The sequence below is a fragment of the Paroedura picta genome, chromosome 2 (genome assembly GCF_049243985.1).
Source record: "Paroedura picta isolate Pp20150507F chromosome 2, Ppicta_v3.0, whole genome shotgun sequence".
NCBI lineage: Eukaryota > Metazoa > Chordata > Lepidosauria > Squamata > Gekkonidae > Paroedura > Paroedura picta.
Genome location: NC_135370.1, coordinates 29,287,853 through 29,312,439, shown reverse-complemented (window position 1 = coordinate 29,312,439; position 24,587 = coordinate 29,287,853). Strand labels below are relative to the sequence as shown.

The window sequence follows — 24,587 nt, the reverse complement described above, 5'->3', positions numbered from 1 at the left end:
GGCATCTTGGGGGGAAATTGGCCTACTGCTTCTCCACCCCATAAATTGCTGCTTCTTCCACACTATTTAAGAGAGGCCATCTTCTTTCCAGGTATGTTGATCCTAGCCAATGAGGGATCACCTAGAGCAGGTGTGGCCAAACTGTGGCTCTCCAGATGTCTGTGGACTACAATTCCCATGAGCCTCTACCATGACATCACAGTACTGTGTGGCCAACCAAATTTGGCTTCAATGACAACACAAGGACAAGTGAGCAATAGAAGGCAATGTTGTAGACCAGTATTCCCTGTCACTTTGATTGGGCCAACACATTAATCTCATTTCAGAATAGCTCCCTCCCCAGATTATCATAAAAAGTGGGATACACTTGATTGCTCGGCAAATGTGTAATTAAAAAGTGGTGCTTCCTCTCAGCTTGGTTCAGTCCACAATACGAACTTTTAACAGAATAAATGAGGTGCCCCTTGTGTTTACTTGGTTGCATGAAGTCTTTAGACTACAGTGAAGCCATGGTGCTCACTGGAGACCTGATTGGCTGTGCCAAATTTTTAAAATGTTGTTTTGGCAACATTTTTGGCAGAAGTTACCACCGCAGTGTGGGTTATATTTTCTCTCTCACACTTCTCTTTCCCACTGGATTTTTAACAATTACTCCTTGGACTTCCTCTGTGTGTGTGGCTCCTCCTCTCTCGGCAGCCATTTTGTGAAACACCGGCCTCTTTCAGAATTCCAGAACCTCAAAAAGGTTGGGGATCCCCAGAATGAAGCAATCCTGGTTAACAGAGCCACAGGAACAAATGCTCGTTATGTTTAACAAAGTTTATTTCCTTACTCTCCATCTTCTTAAAACATTTTTGTTTGTTTTGTTTTATTCATAGTCACAGAACGCCTCCCCAAAACAAAGGAAGCAGAGTGTCTATGCTCCTCCAACCATGAAAGGTACTGTCCAGGTACTGTTTCTTATAAAGTTAAGGCCTGGTTTTTGTTCATGACTTTCGTGCATGGCTTTGTACCACCTCTCAAGACCCAAAACATTGCAAATCCCAACTTGGCTCTTATAACTAGACCATAACACGGATGGCCAAGAGGCACATGACCATCCACAGATCATGAAGTTTCTCCAGGGAAGATGGGCCACAGGTCGGAAACAGGGTCTATCATCGGAAGGGCAGCTCACATTTCTTGCATCCATGGTTACATGAGGTGAGGGGTCAAGTTACATGAGGGGAGGGGCCCTCTCCATCTTTTCTGTTCCTAATTCTGACAGCCACTCAAACTGGCAATAAAATTATTGTGACTCCATCATGTAACAACCGATAATGTCATTGCGGTGATCTCTCAGTGTAGATAGAAATCCATGTAGCTTGTTTGTATTATTGGGATTAGGTGAAATTAGCAGAAGATAGTGAGCAAATTCATCTAAGAAAGTGCCTTCGTTGATGCAGCCAGAGTACTAATGATGTTAGGGCTGCCAATTCCAGGTTGAGAAATACCTGGAGATTTGTGGAGCCTGGAGAGGGTGGGGTCTAGGGAAGGGAAGAGCCTTGAAAGGGTATCATGCATGCAGTCCATCTTCCAAGGTGGCCACTTTGTCCTGGAGAAGTGGAATAAATCTGGAATAAGAAGAAGTCTGGAGATGCAATTCCAGGAAAGCTCCAACTCCCACCTGGAGGTGGCAACTCTAGGTGCAATATTGTGTTGAAGTACGCCTGTCTAAACCCATTCATGTCAATGGGCTAAGATTGACTTGCACTGTGAATGTAACAGGCCCAAAACAAGTGCACGCGTATTCTAAGACATGTGACATCATTCCAGAAGGCTTGGAATCCACAGAAGATTTCCATGGGTGGAAGGGATAAATTTTCACAGTCCCCCATCCACTGCGATCCCCTGATTCCTTTACCCATGTTATTCCTGGGTCGCCTTTCACATGGGAGCAATATTTTGGAAGGTACTTTGGCGTCCAACAGGAGGGAAGCAATTTGTGGGTTGAAATCCCTCCCATCTGTGGATCCTCTCGTGGGCCTAGGTTTCAGATCATCAGACAATGTGCTGCCTTTATCAACCTACCTACCCACCTCTCTCTCTACCATAATTGTATCTGAGCCTTCATTCTGGAACCTCATGGCAGCTTATATGGGGATTAGTTTTCTTTTTCCTCTCAAGAACTCTGTAAAGTGGATGTGTTCATGCAGTGAACTTGAGGGTCAAATGGTAGTTTGAACCCAGAGATTTTTCTGCACTTACTTTGTTTATTCCGTTGTGGATCCTGCTGAATTCAGATCTATTTGAACTTGGGTCTTCCTCTATCCTCCTCCCTCCCCATTGAAACAGAAAGAGTTCTGTACATGATTAGGAAAGCTCAGAAGGGGGGGGGGGCAAGCCCTGCAGGAGCCTCTTTCTTTTCTTGAATGGGGGTGGGTGGGGGGAGAGGACTGGAGACAGCAGAGGAGGGGGAATACATCCAAGAGCCAAAATTTCTGCCAAGAGAAGTTAGGGCTTCTGGAGCTTCTGCTGAGTGAAGTTAGGGCTTCCCCTTTAAGGGACGCCTTGCAACCTGGGAACCAGGAACTGATAACCTGGCCAATCAGGGCTTTTCTACTGCATTGGAGGCTCAGCAGCAAATTATTTTGGGGGAAGCAGACAGCTGCACACTTATGCATGATGATTTTTCATATATCAAGGGTTATATCCACTCCAGGATATTGCAGGGGAAAGATAGGGTCACTCCGGATCAATCATGCTTATTGCAGACGAAAAATTTAAATTGCCCCAAATCAAAATGGAAATCGCATTCAGTGTAAAGGGTAGGGATTGAATTGACCTGGGATTGGAATAAAAGCTCCATGCAGATTCAGTCCAGGTCTTCCCTGTGTGCGCATTGCAGTTCAGAAACTGGAATTACAGTCTGGACTTGAGCATGTCATTTATTGATATGTGGTTTTGCGATGCCACACCACTGCTTTTGTCAGTATGTCCACACTTATGGCTGCAAATTAGTGTTCAGATATGAACTGGGTGTCTAATTTGATTCCATCCTTGTGTATACTGTAATCTTTTACCTATCTAGCTAATATAGTTTAGTCCTTCCCCTTCTCCAAGGATCTCAGAGCACCCTGCATGACTCACAAATTCTTCCTACATAACAGCTCTGTGGGGTAAGCTAGTTTGAGAAAGAAAGAATGACTGATTCATGGTCATTCAATGAACCTCAGGGGTGTTTCAGATCTGGGTCTCTGTTCCCAGTGTGACCCCGTGAGCATAATACCGCACTGCCTCACATATCTAGAAAACAAAGATGTACACACTGCAAGCCCTTTCAACACAGTGCCCCCATAGCTGGCAAGGCCATTTGTCTACTTCAGGGGCACACAAAGAAGAAGAAGAAGAAGAGTTGGTTCTTATATGCCGCTTTTCCCTACCCGAAGGAGGCTCAAAGCGGCTTACAGTCGCCTTCCCTTTCCTCTCCCCACAACAGACACCCTGTGAGGGAGGTGAGGCTGAGAGAGCCTTGATATCACTGCTCGGTCAGAACAGCATTATCAGTGCCGTGGCGAGCCCAAGGTCACCCAGCTGGCTGTATGTGGGGGAGTGCAGAATCGAACCTGGCATGCCAGATTAGAAGTCCGCACTCCTAACCACTACACCAAACTGGCTCAAAGCATACTCCCCCACCCTTTATGGTCCCAGATTCCAAAAGCTCCTCTGTCCATAAAAGAACCCTCTGTTTACACACAGAGAATAGTTTTGCTAAAGAGCATATCCAGACACGGATAATGAATCTTAGTTCTTGTTGTCAGGGCCAAACTAGATGTGTCTTCAAAAAGAACGTGGGCAAGATTGAGAGGGCACAGAGAAGAGCAATGAGGATGATCCGGGGCCTGGGGACCAAGCCCTATGAGGAAAGGCTGAGGGACTTGGGAATGGTTGAGAGAGGACATGATGGCTCTCTTGAAGTATTTGAAAGGTTGTCACTTGGAGGAGAGTAGGGAACAGTTCCTGTTGACAGCAGAGGATAGCACCGACAGTAATGAATTTAAATTGCATGCAGAACAATAGCAGCTAAATACCAAGTGGGGAAATTTATAGTCGGAGTAATTCAGCAGTGGACTCAGCTGCCTAAGGAGGTGGCGAGCTCCCCCTCCCTGGTGGTCTTCAAGCAGCAGCTGGACAGAGACTTCTCCTGGATGCTTGAGGCTGATCTTGTATTGAGCAGGGGGTGGGACTAGATGGCCTATATGGCCCTTTCCAACTCTAGGATTCTGTGAGTCAAGTTCAGCTGTGGAATGGGCTGCCTAAGGAGGTGGTGACCTCACTGGAGGTCTTCAGGCAGCAGCTGGACAGATATTTATCCTGGATGCTTGAGGGTGACCCTGCATTCAGCAGTGGTTGGCCTGTATGGCCCCTTCCAGCGCTATGATTTTCTGATTCTGTGACAGCATCCATGAGTCCGACCTGTAAATACAACCTCCAAGCGGTTTAAACTTGCTGTAAGGACCCAGTCCTGATTGGCTTGCAGCACACAGTGGGCTGTGGCTCTCTTCCCCCCTCCCCCACCACCCCAGGTGCCTTTTTGAGTGCCCTCTAAGGTTGGCAAATACCTGGAGATTTGAGTGTGAAACCAGGGAGAGGGGGGAGGGTTAGGGAAGGGAGGGGCCTCTCCCTCAGTTTCCCCTTTTCTGTGTTTCGATTTGGATTGCAGAAACACACACGCACACACAGACACACGCCACCCAGCAAGCCAGAAACGTTTCCCCCTTCTGTTCGTGTTTTACTGGAATGCACCATGCCGGAAAAACCAATCTGAGTGCTATCGATTGCAAAGATCATCTCTCGAGCGACCGCAGCCAGCAAACCATTCAGGAGAGGATCCTCGTGGAGATCATGTTTCTGCGCTTAATGGATGTCGGGAGACAGTCTCTCCTGTTTGCTCTTGAAAAACTCTCTTCTCCCCAGCGGCAGCGCTGACTGGATGTGGACGCCTTGCGTGTGTGTTCAGCAGCCTGTTCGACCAGGGAGTGTAATTCTTGCGGCTCATTTACAGACTTCGCCTTTCAGCTCATTTTGCGGCTTACAATCGCCCCCCCTTCTCCCCACAACAGACACCCTGAGAGAGGCTGAGAGCTCTGAGGGAAACCGCTCTGTGAGAACAGCTCTTAGTGGACTGTGACTGGTTCAAAGTTACCCTGCACGTCTCATGTGTCTCAGAGGGGCTTATAATCCCCTTTCCTCTCCCCACAACAGACACCCTGTGAAGTAGATGCAAGTGGGTAACTGTCTGAAGTAGCACAACAAAATCAGAGTCCAATAGCACTTTTAAGAACTTTGTTGGTCTTAAAGGTCCTATTGGACTCTTACCCCGTGAAGCAGGTGAGGCTGAGAGAGCTCTGACAGGAATTATGACTGGCCCAAGGTCACCCAGCCGGCTGCATGCGGAGGAGCGGGGAATCGAACCCGCCTCCCCAGAGAAGAGGCCACAGCTCTTAACCCTGACACCAAGATGGCTCCAAGCAGATCCGTTCACCTGGGGAAACCTGCTGTTACGGAGAAGGGGTTCTGTGGTTCCTCCTCTCCCCAAACCCGCCCTCCCCTGGCTCCACCCCCAAAATCTCTGGGAATTTCCCACCCCCAAGCTGGCAACCCTACTAATAATTAATACAATGCTCTGGGTCCCACAATGCCACACTGCTGCCCGCCAATCTCATCTCTCCCATGTGGTTTTATGTGCGACTGACTTTCCGTGACCCCAGCAAAGGGTTTTCAAGGCCTGTGAAAAGTAGAGGCGATTGGCCATTGCGTTCCTCGGCAACGTCTTCCTTCCTGGCCTCCAACCCACGTATCCACCCAACTTAGCTTCGGAGATCTGACAAGACCAGGCTGTGCTATCACCATCATGATCATCATGATCATCATGATCATCAAATTTATTACCTGCCGCCACTCCCAAGTAGGCTCGTGGCAGGTTACAGATGTCCAGTTAAAACCCCCATTAAAACCCTATTAAAATGGACAAAAAAAAAACAAATACATTAGACCAACAACCCAACAACATGGCGTAACCCCCCTACCACCAACCCCTACCCCTACTTCTAGAGGCAGGAGAGACAAAGTAATCAAGTTGCAGCTTAACACCAGGGGGGGGGGCCATCGGTCTTCCCCACTGCCCCAGCCTCAACCGTAGACCTGGTGGAAGAGCTCCATTTTGTAGGCCCTGCAGAACACTGGAAGGTCCCACAGGGTCCACAGATCACCCGGGAGCTCTTTGCAGCACCTTCCCTCCTCCATGTGGCTTTTGGCAAACCAAACAGCTTCAGCTCCACCTCCAGTCTGTGATGTGATGTGGGGAGAAGGCTACCAGTCTATCTTACAGAGCTGGCCATACATGCAAAAGGAAACCCAGATATTATTGTGTGCAAGAGCAGGGCCGGGAGGTGCCACCTGTTCTGAATGCTCAGGCCACGTCGGTGCGTTGGTGACGTCTGCCAGGCGTGCATTTTTGCTGCCACAGCGGCTTCACCGACATGGATTTATGGGAAGCAAATGTTGATGTCCCTCCAGTCGTTTTTGCAATTCTAGAGTCGACTGTGGTCGATTGCCGGGAGGAAACCTCTTGGGCTAGCAGGTGAAACTGCTTCAGAAGATCAACTGAGCTGCTATGGTCCTTTCCGGGAAGTTGTATATCTGGCAGCCTGTACTTGGCTTTGCACACAAGCTAGCAATCCCTCTCATGAACAGGCAGGATTCCAGCTCTGCGTAAGCCATTAAAACAACAGGCTTGTACAACAGGTGCACTTACAAAGGAGAGTTTTGTGCTAGATCTTATCTCTTGGATAGTTTTCATAACCTTCTCCCTCAGGAGCTCAGAGTGGCATAACTTTCTTGTAGCTCTTTAGAGCCAGTGGTTAAAGAGCAGTGGTCTCTTATATGGAGAAACAAGTTTGATTTTCCACTTCTCCTCCCCATGCATCTAGCTGGGTGACCTTGGGCTAGAAACAGTTCTGTCAGAGCTCTCTCTGCCCCACCGACCTCACAGGGTGTTTATTGTGGGGAGAGGAAGGGAAGGCTCTCATAAGCTACTTTGAGACACCTTCAGGTGCTGAAAAGCAGGGTTTAAAAACTCTTCTTATTTAATCTTCACCACAGCCCTGTGAGATAGCTTAGACTGCAACAGAGGTCGGTATAGACTCCAAGGTCGGTATAGAAATTTGAACCTGTATTTCCCCAGTGCTAGACCTACATTCTTCACACTACACTAGTCTGGCTTGGTGGTGGGAGATGGTGAGATCCCTGTTTTCACACTTACGTCAAAATAAGATGGAACAATGCCGAGTCTCTGGGGAATATAACTAGAATTGAAATAACAAAGAAATAGGATGGATTGGATTCAAGGACCAAAGAGTAGAAGGTATTGATGGTTGTCAGTGGTATAGTGGTCAAGAGCAGTGACTTCTAATCTGGTGATCCACATTTGATTCCCCACTCCTCCACTCTTATTCCAGGAGATCCCAGGCCCCATCTGGGATCTGCTCCAGGCCTGATCAGAATTGGACCCTCTCAACATTTTTAGACATCTAAAGTCTTCTCTAAAATGGCATCAGCGTCCAGGGATTGGACCCATTGGTGTCATAATATCTACTCGGCCCTAAATGCCTCCCACATGAAATTTCTAGGAGACACAATGGATGCATTCATGTGAAACATCTTCCAAGTACTCATGTGGGAGTCACTGACAGACGTGAAGCAAGCCTTCTGCCACCTGCAAGCTTTGGCTCTGTGTAATTTTTCCTCCTGCAAAAATCCATGAAATCCGTAATTAAGATGTAGCTATACTGGGGCGCTCTACCAGTCTCTGGTCAGAATACACTTTTGTCTCCTTCCCTTACCTTCAGACACTTTCATGTTTAATAAGTAGCAATTCCACAAAGTCAGCACAGGTGCTATAGGGTGGGTTTCTCTGCTTGTTAAAATCTGCGGCATTCAATAAATGTCAGGAGCAATCCAGTGAAAGTTCACCATGAATATGTCCCCTTGAAACCTGTTAGAGTGGTTTCTCAGTGGAACAGGCTTCTTCGGGAAGTGGTGGGTTCTCCATCTTTGGAAATCTTTAAACAGAGGCTGGATAGCCATCTGACGGAGAGGCTGATTCTGTGAAGGTTCAAGGGGGTGGGCAGGTTACAGTGGAAGAGCAATAGGGATGTGAGTGTCCTGCATAGTGCAGGGGGTTGGACTAGATGACCCAAGAGGTCCCTTCCAACTCTATGATTCTATGATTACCCAAACCAAATTGCTAATCCCTACTCTGTAGTCTGGAAATGAGCTGTACTTCTGGGGGGTCCCCATGTCCCACCTGAAGGCTGGCTGCCCTCTGGACAAAGACCCTCTGCTATCCGGCCTTCATTACACCTGTGCATTATTTTGTTCCTTTTTGCAGCACGGCGAGAAATTCTTCAGGGTTCCTTTCACTTTTCATTGCTGTTCTTTTGAGGAAGAGAAGCAAACCGGCTTGAGATGGATTCCTCACTCCTGACTTCAGCCTTGTTATATATAGTGAGAGTGTTCCCTCTAGTGGACCTGAGGTCTCATGACATATTTCATCCTTGGCTCCATGTTTCTGAAACCAAAAGCCCAAAGAGGAGAAAACGGTCATGCTCCTTTGAGTCTTTCCTGCCATAAGGGATATTTCATTCCAAGACTCTGCTGGTTGATTCTCTCAGAGGGATCCCATCCGCTAAGCAAGGCAAACCAACCGATCAATGGCACCAGTTTTCAATAATCTTAGCAAAACCTCGGTTCTTCTGACCCTCGGAATCACTGCCCTCCACAATGTCCTCCCATTAGCCGCCTTCCTCAGGCACAGCAAACTGAGGCCCCTTAGTTAAGACAATCCGTCTCATGTTGGGTCTTCCTCTTTTCCTGTCGCCTTCAACATTTCCTGGTGTCGTTGTCTTTTCCTGTGCGTACCTATCTTCAGTGTGCCTATCTTCAGTGTGCTCACAGACCTTATCTCATTCATTCATTCATTCATTCATTCATTCATTCATTCATTCATTCATTCACTTATTTATTAGATTTCTTACCCGCCACTCCCATACGGCTCGTGGTGGTTTACAAAAGTCTGTTTAAAACCCCAATAAAATACCCGTTAAAACCACAGGCAGCAATGCAGCAGTAAAGCACAAGATGCGGCAGCCAGTAAGTTTTCAAATCTATCCCAAGAGATGGTAGAATCATTAAATTCCCAGTTCAAATTTATTTACCCCCTAGAGGGGGTAAGGAAGGGTCGATGACTCCCAGTCCAGCTTTTGCAGCATATCTTTACAAGAACGCGGTGAGGGTTGGTTACATGGATTCTTCAGGAGAAGGGGCTGACAGTTGCTAATCTTCCCCACCCCCCTGTCTCTCCGGCAACCATTTATACTGATGGCATAGCTTATTCCCATGGTCATGTGACATGCATGAAGTTTTATTATTATTATTATTATTATTATTATTATTATTATTATTATTATTAATTTAATATTAATAATAATTTAATAATAATTTAATATTAATATTAATAATAATTTAATATTACTATTACTAGTACTATTACTATTAATATTACTATTACTATTAATATTAATATTAATGATAATTTAATATTACTATCAACATTAATATCAATATCAACATTAATAATAATTTACTATTACTATTACTATTACTATTAATGATAATATTACTATTACTATTACTATTACTATTACTATTACTATTACTATTACTAGCAATAGCAATAGCAATAGTAATAGTAGTAATAGTAATAGTAATAATAATTTGATTTTTATGCCACCCTCCCAGCAAGCCAGCTCTGGGCGTTGTGCATCATACGAACAGACAGCGGTACAATTGAAAAGCCATTTAGTTAAAATTTACATGCATATAAAACAGTAACAGAAAAATGCCAACAATTCGCAAGTGGATGTTATCTTGCTTTAGGTCTTCCGGAACTTGACTCCATTTGGGGGAGTTGCTGGTGGGAGGGCAGTGGACGTTCTAATCATATGGTTCTAATCATATGTCTTTGGCGCAGGGGCAGACGTAGATCTTGTGGCGAATAGTATCGTTGCATGGTCAGGCCACCAGACTAAGGATACCATCCCCTCCCCGTTTGGGTGACGGAGGTATTTTAGTCCACCTGTGGAGAATGATGGAATCCGAAAGATTCCTGAATGCTCTGCGGGACCTGAGGACCTGGCCTTGGTGGAGGACTGGTAGTCCCAGATGATGGCTGCTATTAATGAGATTGCTCCTAGGCGCCCTTTCTGCTCTTGCCTCAAGCAGGCTCCTTGGTACTCCCAGGAGCTTAGGGAGAGGAGGAGGAAGTGAGGTGGCTGGAGTGGGTGTGGTGGAAGACTCATGACGAAGTGGCCAGAACATCTTATCACACGCTTATGAGGGCATATGAGATGGTAGTGAAAGCGGCAAAGCATGACTTCTTTGCCACGGAAATCGCATCCGCAAGCTCTCGCCTGGCACAATCATTTAGGGTAGTTAGATCGCTGACTGCCCTGGAAACAGGGCACCCAAATAGTAGTAATTTGGACTCACACCGTGAGGCATTAGTGAGCTTGTCGCTCCAAGACAAACTTACTGCCACGATTGATACAGAATGTGAACTGGAAGCTCTGTGACCGTCACAGGGGATGAGGTTTGATGGCTTCAGATGGCTCTCTTTAACCAAAGGGGACAAACTGCTAGAGTCAATGAGGGTGATCACCCAGCCCCTTAGATCCCTGCCCATCATGGCTGCTCAAGGGTGGCGATTGGCAGGTAGGAAGCAAGACCTGCCGTGCATGCACGTTTTCACCACCAGGGGCGCTAATGCACATGCGCGGCAGCTCCACACATATGCATTTGTGTCCACTGGCGAGCTGGTGGCCGTGCCTGCCTCTCCCCCCCTGTAGCAGCAAGAAGCTAGCCGGGCCACGAGCCAAGCGGCCGATTTGGCGGCCGCTTCTCTCGTGGCCGGGTGTGTTTCTCACTGCGGGGGGGAGGGGAGAGGCAAGCGTGGCCGCTGGTGGCCCACTGCCGAGGCCTTCACGGCCCAGTACCGAGCGGCAGATCGGGGGTTGACAACCCCCGGTCTAGAGGACCATGAAACCAATATTTAATCAAAATTAAATTTGTGTATCCATCTGCATGGGCCCACATGGTTTTTAAAGGCCTGATCCTTTGAAAAACATGATCCTACATGAGCTCATAGAACCCTCAATCCTCCCCCCCCCCCAACACAGTCCCAGAACTTGATATAACCAGTAAGTGCAGAGCTGTACTTTGGGGGCTGGACATGAGAAGGCTGCCAGATGTTGTCCTGTGTGGGATACTGAACAGGAACATCTGGATGTGTCTGAAGAGCAGGGTTGGGACCATGTGGGAGTGATGTGGCACTAGGGCATGATGTGGTATTAGACCAGCCTTTCTCAACTTGTTTACTGTTGAGAAACCCCTGAAACATTCTTCAGACTTCAAGGAACCCTAGAAGTGGCATGAGCGTGTAGAATATGGTTGGGAAGCAGAGCTGTGTACATGCCCACCTGGGGCCCCTCCCTTTTCCATCCTCTCCAGGGCCATCATTAGCCATTTTGGGATGGGGTTAGTGGGTCAATATGTGGTTATATAATCCGCTAAATGTTTTAACATTTTTAAAAAATATATTAAAATTAATTAACTTCCACCATTTGGGAAACCCTTTGAGGGCCGTCATGAAACCCGAGGAAACCCTGGTTGAGAAAGCCTGCACTAGACAACTAAACTGGGTCCTTTCAAGAAGTCCCTCTTGGTTTGTGAAGTGTACAGGATTGCGGCCTGTATACCAAATACTGACCTGGAGACTCTTGAAAAAAGATTATTCTGTCCCCTCAAATATGGACCCTTTTAAAGATGTAATTTATACGACGGTCTAATGAAGCAAGCCGAATGTCCCCTTGGAGAATCACCTTTGCCTTGTAGAATCATAGAATCATTGAGTTGGATAGGGCCTCCAGGGTCCTCTAGTCCGACTACCTGCCCATTCACAGTGACCCCAATTTCATGCCCAAATGATTCCCCCCATAAACCAAAAATCTCCAGAAATTGTCTCTGCAATTTATGGGGCATAGAAGAAGGTGCGTTACTTGGCTTCACACCTATGTTTCCTTAAGGCTCAGGATGATCAGCTGTCTACAGCTAAACCAATTCAAATACCTAACATTTCAGTGCTCCTGTGACATCTCCCCTCCAGTTCCCAAACCAATATCTGTTCCTCTATTGGGCTGAGTGCAAAGGCACTAATTGGTAATAAAAGCCCCATTTTCTTACTTAAAATAGGTTATGTTCCATGAGTGCACATGGGACGACCCCCCCACACCCATATTCCCTTCCCCATCCACTGTCAAGGCCCATACAAGCACGTGAGAAGATAAATATTTGGTTTCCACTGAGGGAATGGAATTGTCCTCATTTTATTTATGTCCTCTCTGTGCGGTTTATTTTTGCCCTCGCTGTTTATTGCAAGAGGCTTTGCAGATCCGTCTTCTTGAGGACGCTTTATAGGGAGACATAAAAGAGAACAATGGAAGTTATTATTTGGGATGGCATGGTAACCAAAGAAAAGGGCCGGTTTAAATGTGCCCAGGAGAGGATTTCTGAGATCTGTCAACTTTGCTTTGTCTCTTCTTGTTCCACTGATGCCTATCGGAAGGCCCGGCACACGCATTAAAAAACCCAAACAAACCTAGGCTGTTAGTTTCTTGGATTTCTTTTTGGCCCTATTCACATCAATAGCATTCAGATTTTATAAGAGGGCTACGTGCAAGGACTTGCAGGGGACGGGAAATCTCATTTTCTCTCTCCCCCATTCCTCATATAGCTTCTCCCCTTTCCTTTGAGGCTTCTCTTCTTCTCTATCCAGTCTGCCTTTATCTGTGTCCTCCACCCCCATCTTCAGCTTTCCCCTCCTTTCCCTCCTGGCAGCCTTTTCCCAGGAGAGGATAGTTGCCCAGTGCCCAAATTATGTAGCGCTGGCTAAACTGGGCCAGTTGGACTGAAGAGAACTTGCAAGGATGTGTATGTGTGGAGGGTACCAAGGGTTTCCAACTCTGGGTTGGAAACCCATTCTGCATACGTTGGGTAATGCACTTCCAGTGTGCTTTTGCAGCTGGATTGTTCTGTGCGGAATAGAAAATCTGCTTCTGAAGTGCAATGAAAGTGCATTATTCAAGGTGTGCGGAATCTTCTCTAGATTGGAAAGTGGATCCTGGGGAGGGCGGTGTTTGGGGAGGAGATGAACCTCAGTGGGATATAGGGCCCATCCTCCAAAATAGCCATTTCCTCTAGGGGAACAGACTTCTGTAGTCTGGAGATAAGTTGAATTCTGGGACATCTCCAGGCCTCAGCTGAAGAGTGTCAGTTCTATATCCCCTTCCCAATATGGATCAGGGTGATGTACATAAAATATTAAAATTAACACTGAATTAAAAACCCTTCCCTGTACTATCTTCCCTTTTTCAACCATTCTGGCACACACACACACACCTTTCTCTGCTTCCTGTTATCTCCCCCCCCCCATCTTTGCCATATGCATTATTAATTTGTTTCCTGCCTTTCTCTATGACTGGTTTCATCATTTTCTTGTCCTCCACCCTCACAACAACCCAGACTCGCATCCATTGGGCCTGACAACAAAATTGCAGTGTATCCTCATTTGTTGTGTGACAATATTGTGGAACTTTATTATAAATATTCCATGTTTTTCTCATCCCCTGGGGTCATCTAAACAATTGTTAAGAGTATCCAGCTAAGAACCATTTCTCTTTAGGGCAGAGGTGGCCAAACGGAGGCTCTCCAGATTTCCCTGGACTACATTTACCATGAGCCCCTGCCATGCTGTCATGCTGGCAGGGCCTCATGGTAACCATAGTCCATGGACACCTGGAGAGTCACCGTTTGGCCACCCGTGATTTAGAAGGCAAAGCAGGTTAGAAATATGGAGGAAGGGAAACTCAACCTAAGAAGCAACTCAAGGACTTAGAAGGCTGAGCAGTTAAAACAGAGGAAAAAACACTTATATTTATTACAAAGTGAACAGATTAAAATCTTACACAGAGTCTAGATAAAAATGAAGAGGTAGTGGGTTTCACATTACACGTTCATAGCATTCAGCAACAAATTGGTCGTACAATAAGACCAAAAATATTGGTTACGCATTCAATAACCACTAGGCCAAACATGTTTTGGCCTCAAGGGCTTTCTCCCCTTCCCTCCCATCTCCCCCTCCTCACACTTTTGCTGGATGCCATCGACTAAGCAGCAATCCTTGAAATGAACTCTGTGACTTCATTTATCTCAAGTATCATGCTGGACTGAGGCATTCTGTTTGTGGACAAGTGAGGGAACTGAGGAGTCAGCAAATGTGAAATGTTAACATACGGACAAAACTTGCCTGAAGGTAGCAAAGCCTTAATGGCTGCCATTTTGGGATGCTGTCAGCAAAAAAAATGGTACCGTTGCTCAGCGCATGCCGAACCCGTCCAAAGCTTCTCTCTGTGCCGATCACGAGCTGACGATTAAAATGGGAATGGAAGGGAACAGAAGCCAGGCAATCAGAGCAAATGAAGAGGTGAGCAGCCATTTTGAGAACCCGTTTTGTAAACAGCCTTTGAGTACTCTGTGGGTCTCCAGTAAGATAATCAAACACAATGGCCCCTGTGTATTTTGCTCAGGTTGTAGAAAGAGGAAGAAGAAGAAGAGTTGGTTCTTATATGCCACTTTTCTCTGCCCAAAGGAGTCCCAAAGTGGCTTCCAATCACCTTCCCTTTCCTCTCAACAGACACCCTGTGAGGTAGGCGAGGCTGAGAGAGCCCTGAGATTACTGAAGTAGTTGGTTCTTATATGCCGCTTTTCTCTACCCGAAGGAGTCTCAAAGTGGCTTACATTCGCCTTCCCTTTCCTCTCCCCACAACAGACACCCTGTGAGGGAGGTGAGGCTGATATTCCTGCTCGGTCAGAACAGCTTTATCAGTGCTGTGAATGGCCCAAGGTCACCCAGCTGGCTGCATGTGGGAGGGGAGCGGGAAATCAAACCCAACTCCCCAGATTAGAAGTCTGCACTCCTAACCACTGCACCAATCTGGCCCTTGGGATGAAGCAATCGGCCATTTTTGTTTCTTTTGATTTCGTATTTACTTTTCTTTCTTTATTTATTTTAAGATTCTTATGCCGCCATTTCCTGAGGGCTCAGGGCAGGCAGCTCACAACAGTGTCGTCACAAAAAGAGAGTTAAAAAGTTCACATTATTAAAACCAATTTTCATTAAAAGCCAGGCGCTCCCTGCCTTCTGTCCAGCGAGAGAGAGGGGGTGGGGGTGAATTGATACGATGTGGTTACCTACGTGGCGTACGAATGCTGTTACCTGTGTAGGGAGGTCAGCTACCGGATGTTCTATGGGCCTCACCTGTAGGTCTGGTGAAAGAGCTCTGTCTTGCAGGCCCTGTGGAACGTTTTCAGAGCTTGGTCCGTGCAAAATAAATCTTAGATATAGAAACAAGGGCAAAGTTTCTTTTCTTAAAAGGACTCGGCCACAATGCCCAAAATAGACTCTTGGGAGACCGGAGTTTTCCTTTCTCTTCCCTGACATACTGACCCAAACGCCACGTGACCCCTTAAATCGTTTCAAAGTAAATCTTAATATAGCATGATTACAAATGAAAATGCCTTATCTAAAAGGGGTTGATTAATCGCGGCCAGAGTCCCAGGCTAGGTTTTTCCATTGTGTATAGAAAATGAGGTACATTGTTCCCATAAACAAGATTTAGATGAGCAGCAGACGGCCCGGCACGTAAGAGGGGAAAACACATCCATTTATAATACGTTCCGAAGAAACATTCCTCGGACATAAAGGAATCTTGCAGTGTGGATTGGGGGTTCGAAAGCCTGCCTATGGCCTTTGAAGATCTGGGTTCAATTCACCGTGAGCATGTTTAAGTGATCTTGGCTCAGTTACTCTCTTTCTCAGCCTCATCTACCTCACAGGGTTGTTGTGAAAATATACTAGAGCAGGGGAGAACCATGGATGCTGTCTTGAGCTTCTTGGAGATTAGGTGGATCAGAAAAATTTCGTGGTACCTAAAGAAGAAGAAGGAGAAGAAGGAGGAGGAGGAGGAGGAGGAGGAGGAGGAGTGGGTTCTTATGTGCCGCTTTTCTCTACCCAAAGGAGTCTCAAAGCAGCTTACAATCTCCTTCCCTTTCCTCTCCCCGCAACAGATACCTTGTAAGGGAAGTGAGGCTGGGAGAACCCTGATATTACTGAAGAAGAAGAGTTGGTTCTTATATGCAGCTTTTCTCTACCTGAAGGAGTCTCAAAGTGGCTTCCAATTGCCTTCCCTTTCCTCTCCCCACAACAGACACCCTGTGAGGGAAGTGGGGCTGAGAGAGCCCTGATATTCCTGCTTGGCCAGAACAGCTTTATCAGTGCTGTGGCAAGGTCACCCAGCTGACTGCATGTGGGGGAGCGGGGAATCAAACCTGGTTCGCCAGACCAATGGATTTATCATGGCCTAATATTTTTCTCTGACCTGCATGTCCCAGACTAGCCTGACATAGTCAGAACTTTTTAATTAAGCAGGGTTGGTCCTGGTTAGTACGTGACTAAATATGCTAAATGACTAAATTCCCCAATGCTCCATAAAGGTTATTGTTGTTGAGTTATCCACATTGCAGATCTTGCATAATCCAACACCTATTAGATTAAATATTACAAAAACCTGCAAGTGCTGTTGGGATGAGTGGCAGGGCTGGCTGAAGCAGTTTGACCTGGGGCACCCAAGCTACCCCCAACACCATTGGGAGGTGGGGAGATTTCTCCCTTGTTAGCGTTCGAAATCCTACTCTGTCACGAAGCTTGATCCTGAGCCAGTCACTATTATTCAATCTAGCCTCATAAGGTTGTTGTGAAGATATGATGGGGAAGGAGATAGTTTATCTCGGTTTCAGTAAAGCTTTTGATAGGGTTCCACATGACGTTCTTGTTGACAAGTTGGTAAAATGCGGTATGGATCCTGTTAGGTGGATTGAGAACTGGTTGACAGATTGCACCCGATGGGTGCTTGTTTTAATGGTTTGTCATCCTTTTGGAGAGGAGTGACAAGGGGAGTGGCTCAGGGATCTGTCCTGGGCCCTGTGTTGTTTAACATATTTATAAATTATTTGGATGAAGGAATAGAGGGGGTGCTTATTAATCGAGTGTAGAACACTTCCTGTTTCAATTGGGGGAGGGGACAGAGGAAGACCTGAGTTCAAATTGATCTGCATTCAGCAGGATCCACAACGGAATAAACAAAGTAAGTGCAGAATCAGCCCAGGTTTCATGAAACCCTTGCTTTTCTTGATGGCCCTTGAAGGGTGGGAGTTGTTACATGTTTTACATTTGTTAAACATTTATTGGTCATGTTGAACCCCCCCCCCCCCCGAATGGCTAATGATGGGCCTGAAGGGGTGAGGAGGGGCCCTGGGTGGATGTTTCCCAACCAGATTCTGCCTGATTGCACCACTTCTGGTGTTTCTCGAAGACTGAAGAATATTTCAGGGGTATCTCAACAGTATAAAAGTTGAGAAAGGCTGCCCCAGGAGAATATTTAGATCAGCTCTTCTGTAGGTTACAACAGGCACATTATGTTTAAAAGTCAGCTTTTGAAATTTGAATGTATTGAATTTCATCAGCAGCTTGGATCTGTATCAACCGTTTGAGCTATCGTAGAGGCCCGGAATGTTTAGCAGCACTGTGGCACATTGTTGAAGACTTATTTACTTTCCAATTGCATGTGCTTTTTGTCGGCTGGCGTAACCAGATGTCAAGTTTTCATTAACCCACTGGAGATTTCACGATACGACCGTGGAAATGTCAGAAAGTTGCCTCATTTGCACAGATAATTTATCTCGAATCTGCAAATACACTCCGAGGCGATGATTTAATCTAAAACGCATTACCCGTTCAAAACGTATTAGCGCCCGCTTACAGGAAATGGCATGGCATTCAGGCTTTCCTCTTCGACATTAATTGGATTAAATTACCTGCAGTGAAATCAGAGCCTTTGGGGAACAGGCCAGAAACGAACAGTAAACTTTGGATGAGAGACAAAAAAATACATGTCAAAGACTGAGATGTTCTCGCTCAAGTGGTGACATTGGGTAGGTTGACTGGAGTCATTCTGTGGCAGGTGAACCTCGAGTTATGTTCCAATTGTTGTGGGGTGGAAAGGGAATCTGGGTCAGGGGAAATCAGAGTGATGTGGAGAAAAGAATGGAGGAGACTTGCCGTAGGACAGATGGCAAGTAAGCGGAAATGCCGCCAAACAGAAGAGCAGAAATTCCAAGATGAATTCCAGTCAGAGCTGAGAGATTTCCACTCGGTAACGAGGAACGCAATTGTAGCAGAGCACAAGAGGAATAGCAGAGTGTATGCAGAATGACTCCAAGTCAGATGTGGTGGGAACAAATAGAAGGTCCTCTGAGCAGGTTAACTATGGGGGGGGGCAACCCTCAATTATAGCAGACAGAGTTATGCCATGATGAAAGGAATTTAGAAAAAGGATGATATTAAATACCCCAAATCATTCTGTTCTAAAAGAATCCCTGGGTTACATGGCTAGTTATCAACAGTGATGCCACTTGCACCAAGGCACTGCCCATGGTAACCCAGCAGCCTGAAAATGCATTTTGAGTGACGTGGGTGTTAATATAGCCTGAGGGCGAGATCTAGAATGACAGGGGTCATTGGGGTGGGATGCTGCTCCAGTAACCTGGAGAAGAAGCCTCAAACTATGGCAAATGATGGTTTTCCTTCCTATATTAACTTGGCTGGTCTCCACGCTGTGGTAACATTTGGGTCCATTGAGCCAGCTCAAAACAGCCTCTGAGGAAGAGTGGGGTATAAATCCAAAAAATAAGTAGCTAAATAAATATTAAGGGGGCCTTTAGCTGGAAACACCAGTGGCAACTTCCCTTCGATTAATTCCCATAGGCTCTTCCGTTCATGTATTTTGGGCCCATCAAGAAAAATGGTGGTAACTGAAGCTCACCTTCCTGTCTTTCAATTTTCAAATGCTGCTACCTGATGTGAGCAGGTATTATTATTTATTTATTTGTATTCTGCTCTTCCACAGCTCATAGTGGAAATTATCATCATATATTAATACTAGGGGCAAATCCCGTTGCATTCAGGAATACAACGGGCGTGAGATTGGGGTGGGTGGGGGGGAAGAACTCTGCAGATGGCCTCCCCCTCCCCCCAGGACCTGGAAAGGCTGCAGGCAGCTGTTGGGGAACTCACCGGCAGGGGCAGCTCTCACACAACAGGGATCTGCAGCCTCCGAACCTCGGAGGGAAGTGGAAGGAGGAGGGGTGGTTGGGGTGGGGGACAGAAGGCGATTGGCTGGCCACTGGACAGAAAGGCAAGTCGGTTGGAGGAGGAGGCACTCAGGGGCGGGACAGCCACCCTGAATGGGCGTTAAGCAACAAGTGACACTTAAGCCATGAGACCAGCTCCTCCTCCTAGGCCTTACCAGAAAAATTAAGTAGAGCAGATATAGTATAATAATAGGAAATCATTTATATTAATTTACTTAGCTTTGGTTTTTGAGAACTCAACATGTTTGGCACAAATCAGTTACTCCAGGATTAACAATGGGGCAGTATAGGGTTGCCAGGCTCCAAGTGGCGATGCGTTGAGATTTCCAGAAATTGCTACTGATCTCCAGACTACAGATATCAGACTCTCTGGAGAAAATGGAAAATTGGGAGGGTAGACTGTATGGCGTCACACATCACTAAAGTCCCTCCCCAAACTCTCGTCTGCTCTCCCCATGCTCTAACCCTAGACTTCCTGGAACTTCCTAACCCAGGGTTGGCTACCCAGGGGTAGTGGAAACATCCTCAGGAAAATCAACTACTTCCTGCTTCTTAGCTTATGCATCCTGCCAGTGGTTGTCTTGGTCTGCCAATCACAATCCTGGCACAGTGAGCATATCCTGGCTACCCATTTTCTGGTCTTGTTTGATGTCATGTGACTACCATTCATATGTGCTCATGTCAGCTGGTGCCTAGGATGTTAAAGCTGACTTAGACAGCTTGAAATCCATTACTAAGCTATCAAAGTCACTACTGTCTACTCTGTCTGGTCTGACTTGCAACAGCTCCTAGGGTCTCAGGTAGAGGGCTTCTACCTGGAGATGCCTAGGCTTCAACCTGGGACCTTCTGAATGGCAAGCTGTTGCTCTGCTACTGAGCCTTGGCCTTTCTCTAATAGGGAATGCAATAAGGAATACGATGACAAAATGGAAATCACAAAGGCAATTGAAACCACAAATTTAATTGATCCAGCTTAGTTGGATTCAGTCATGGTTAAAGGGTGCTGGGCTATATCTTCCTTCTGTTGGTTGACATCATCAGTGGTAATTTTGAGATGAAGTAGAGAGGGCCATCAGCTGGAATGCGAACCTGGAGTGGTAGATGGATCTCTGGTTGCTTCCTGTTCTCCCTTTTACATCCTCATGATGCCAGCTGGTACATAAAGAGACAGCAGGAACTTCCTTCCTTCCTTCCTTCCTTCCTTCCTTCCTTCCTTCCTTCCTTCCTTCCTTCCTTCCTTCCTTCCTTCCTTCCTTCCTTCTTCGAGTTGCCACCCTCCAGGTGGGTCCTTGAGATCCCCTGGAATTAAAACTGATCTCCAGACCACAGGGATCCCTAAAGAAAATAGCACTTTGGAGGGTGGGCTTTATGGCGTTACAGCATTTCTCATGGAGGTCCCTCCCTTCCCCAAAGATCTACCCCCAAATCTCCAGGAGTTTCTCAACCTGAAATTGGCAACCCTTTTTTCCCTTTGATGGCCTCATACATTCAGAAGTGAGAAGGAAATGTCAGAGCTGGATGCAGAAATAATGGAGAGAGATCTATCTTTTTTCCTGTGCCTCTTGCTTTGAGAGCCCTAAGGTGTCACTGTTATTAAAGGTAAAGGTATCCCCTGTGCAAGCACCGAGTCGGTCTACTTAAACAGAATCTTGCCAATAAGAATAACTTCATACATGGTTAGACTGGATTTACTTCTTCCTCCTGCAGAGTGGATGAATACTTCTGGCTTGCTCATGTGGTCTTAAAGACAATGTTTCTACTTGCAGGGGTGAAGCATCTGAAAAACCAGACTGACTCTGCATTCCCAGAGGAAGACGAAGGGGTCAACGACAGGGATGAAGAGTGGAGCCCATAACTGGCACTGAGGGTCTGTGGGAGAACCTTTCTTGTTAATAAGTGAACTGCTAAACTTTCTGTACTTACAATGGAACGCCGACGCTTCCTGTTCCTGGCCCAAAACTGTCTTCACCTCAGTAACCAACAGCAGGAAATTATTTCATGGTAGAATCAACCACCGTTTGCCGAATTGGCCTGTGAAAACTTATAACTGGAGCGTGGGGGGAATAATCCATTCTTTTATCACAATTTTCCTTCTTGTCTTTAATGACTCTGGATCTGTTGTTTGCAAATGTGTTAGGTCTCTCTTTAGTGCTGCCACGTCTTAAATCCTGAATGCAGTCTAAGATTGATTGTAAATAGCACAGACTTGAATGCTGCAAAATAAAGGCAAGGTACATTTAGACAAGATGGTGGTGTTTTTTGCACAGTCCTTCCTTCCAACCAGAAGCAGACCCACATCCAGGGGACTTTTGAAAGCCTCCAGAAGAGCGGCTGTATGCTGTCAGTCCCTGGCCCATAAGAAGTGTGCCTGGCTTAGACCTGGGCCAGCGGAGATCCGGTCCCTGATGGAGCTATCAAAGTTCTTCAGGGGCTGTAAAATGGTGCTATTCCACTAGGCGTATGGTTGAGGCCAGAACAAATAAGACCAATGTGTTTTCCCATCTCCCTCAGAATATAGCCGCTCAGAGTATATCAACATAGATGGCTTTTAATTTTTAATTTTTAATTTTTAATTTTTAATTTTTAATTTTTAAGTTTAAGTTTAAGTTTAAGTTTAAGTTTAAGTTTAAGTTTTAGTTTTAGTTTTAGTTTTAGTTTTAGTTTTTAGGTTTATTGGCCAGCTCTCCCTGAGAACAGGCTTGGGATGGCTAACAACAGTAAAAATAATACAAATAAGTATAAAAACATTCACAAATCAGCAAACCCCAATAGACAGGGCCATTCCGCATTCGTTCAAAATTGCACAATGGTTGCAAATTGAAATCACTACTGTTTTGCTGTTATGCACAACATCTTTGACAATCTGCAACACTCCTGAAACCGATCCGCAAAAAGCACTTTGTTGTAGCGCTTTCAGGGAAATCCCAAAAAGTGGATTCACCTGCCAGAAAGCGCTACACTTTTGCAACCAATCTGCAACACTAGCGGGAAAGTTCTGAAAATCGCGCCCGTGCGGGGGGGGCATTTTTTTCCACTCGGGGGGATCGTGGCAACGATGAAACAGCAGCTCAAACACCACCTGCTAGCTAGATGGGTCCCTCAGTTGCAACGAATCAATGCAGATTCGTTGCAACGTGTTTTTTTTTAAACCTTCCTTAAAGGGAAAGGGGCTTTTTGGGACCATGATAACGGCCGCCCATTGGCTGCTTGATGGCCAGGGGCAGGACAAAGCTCGCAATATCACTTCCTGGCTAGCGATTTTTGCCGAGACCGGAAACCTGTGGGAAACTACAAAGGCAGGTATGTATAACAACGAATTCCACTATTTAAAATGGTGTTTTTTCGTTCTGCAACCAATTTGCTACATAGATCCTGGTGCGGAATGGCCCACTGTGTTAGGTCTCCATGGGTTCAGAGACCATGACACTGCGTGGGTTCAGGGGTCAGCTCCTTCTTGTGACCCCAGCATAGTGGAACAAGAATCAAAACTAAACCAAAGAAACTCATAACCAACCCCAACAAAAGCCCCACCATAACTCTTCCCACCAGTGTGCACTATTGGTTATTTTCACTTTAAACTGATTGGATCTGGCACATTGGTCAACTACAGCGCAGGCTTACGATCCTGCCTTGGGCCTGAAGAAGAAGAAGAAGAAGAAGAAGAAGAAGAAGAAGAAGAAGAAGAAGAAGAAGAAGAAGAAGAAGAAGAAGAAGAAGAAGAAGAAGAAGAAGAAGAAGAAGAAGAGTTGGTTCTTATATGCTGCTTTTCTCTACCCAAAGGAGTCTCAAAGCAGCTTACAATCGCCTTCCCTTTCCTCTCCCCACAACAGACACCCTGTGAGGGAGGTGAGGCTGAGAGAGCCCTGATATTCCTGCTCGGTCAGAACAGCTTTATTGGTCCTGTGGTGAGCCCAAGATCACCCATCTGGCTGCATGTGGAGGAGGAGCACCCAGCTCGCCAGATTAGAAGTCCACACTCCAAACCACTACACCAAACTGGCTCTCAAACTTGTTCCTAGGCATAATTACAGACACAACAATATGCTCATTTCTGTCTGATTCTGGCAGTGATGTTAAGTCAATTTCCAGATGAAGGGGAAGCGTTGTCTTCAGCCATATGCCAGGTGAAAGGGTGCCATCTTGCAGGCCCTTTGGAACCATGTCAACTCCGATAGGGCCTGAGTCTCGGCCGGCAACTCAGCCCACCAGGCTAGACCCAGGGCTGAAAAGGCCCTGGCTCTGGTCAAGACAAATCACACATCCCTGGGCCTGGGAACTGCCAGCAAGGTGCTTCCTGCTCTCCCTTTTACATGCTCTTCAGAGGATGTACTCTGAGAGACAATCCCTCAGGTACACAGGTCCTTAGGCCTGCATAAGGCCTAAAAGGTCATAACAATTACCTTGAACTTGATACAAATATAAGAACAAGGCCTAGGAGGTGAAAAACAGGGCACTCAGGGTTGTCATTTTATGGTTTTACGGTTTCATTAGAATTTATATTTATATTTTAACTTGCTGTACACCACCCCGAGGTTATAAAGGGAGGGGCGGTTTATAAATCCAATAAATGAATGAATAAATAAGAAAACCTTTCAGATAAAGGGCCACCCTCCGCCTCACCCTCAGCATGAAGCTTTTGTTTCACCGTCCTTCCCTCTGCATGGATGGAATTTTCTTGCTTCCATTTATTTATTTTATATTATTTATAATCCGATCTGTAAGACAGCCCCTCTCGGCCTAGCTGTCTCGGGGCAATTGACACCAGTTGGATAAGATGATTCAATAAACAGTCAGAACAATTTTAAAGTGTAAAAGTCTGAATCCTTCAAGAATGAATACGATGTCGTCTTGTTCTGGTGGTTATGGCTCTGCATGCTCTTCCCCCTTTGAGCCACAGTAAAACCAACTCCATCCCTTTCTGCCGTGTCTCAGAGGGGAAATGGCGGGGTGTCCGTGCCTGAGCTCTCATGCAGATGCTCAGCCTGCAGCCCATTGAGGACGAAAGTCAGACCCATGCTCAGGTTTTGTCTCCACTCTTGCAGTCGGAGGGCTTTTAAAATTTAATAGCTGTGAATCAGCTGTTGGGAAGGAAAAGGATAATTGTACATGAGTGGAGCCTAGTAAAACAGGGATTCCGAACCAGGGCAGAGTCTGCACTTACTTTC

General features: G+C 46.2%; 1 protein-coding gene across 1 annotated transcript in view; it reads left to right on the top strand.

The window, feature by feature from the left end:
- The window catches only part of PPP1R1C (protein phosphatase 1 regulatory inhibitor subunit 1C), a 52,688-nt gene extending 31,019 nt beyond the window's left edge, over nt 1–21,669 (top strand). The window contains exons 4-5 of the mRNA XM_077319540.1: nt 879–939; nt 21,189–21,669. Coding sequence (XP_077175655.1) covers nt 879–939; nt 21,189–21,277 — 150 coding nt within the window. The 3' untranslated portion in view covers nt 21,278–21,669. The remainder of the gene's footprint in view (nt 1–878; nt 940–21,188) is intronic.
- The last annotated feature ends 2,918 nt before the right edge of the window (nt 21,670–24,587 follow it).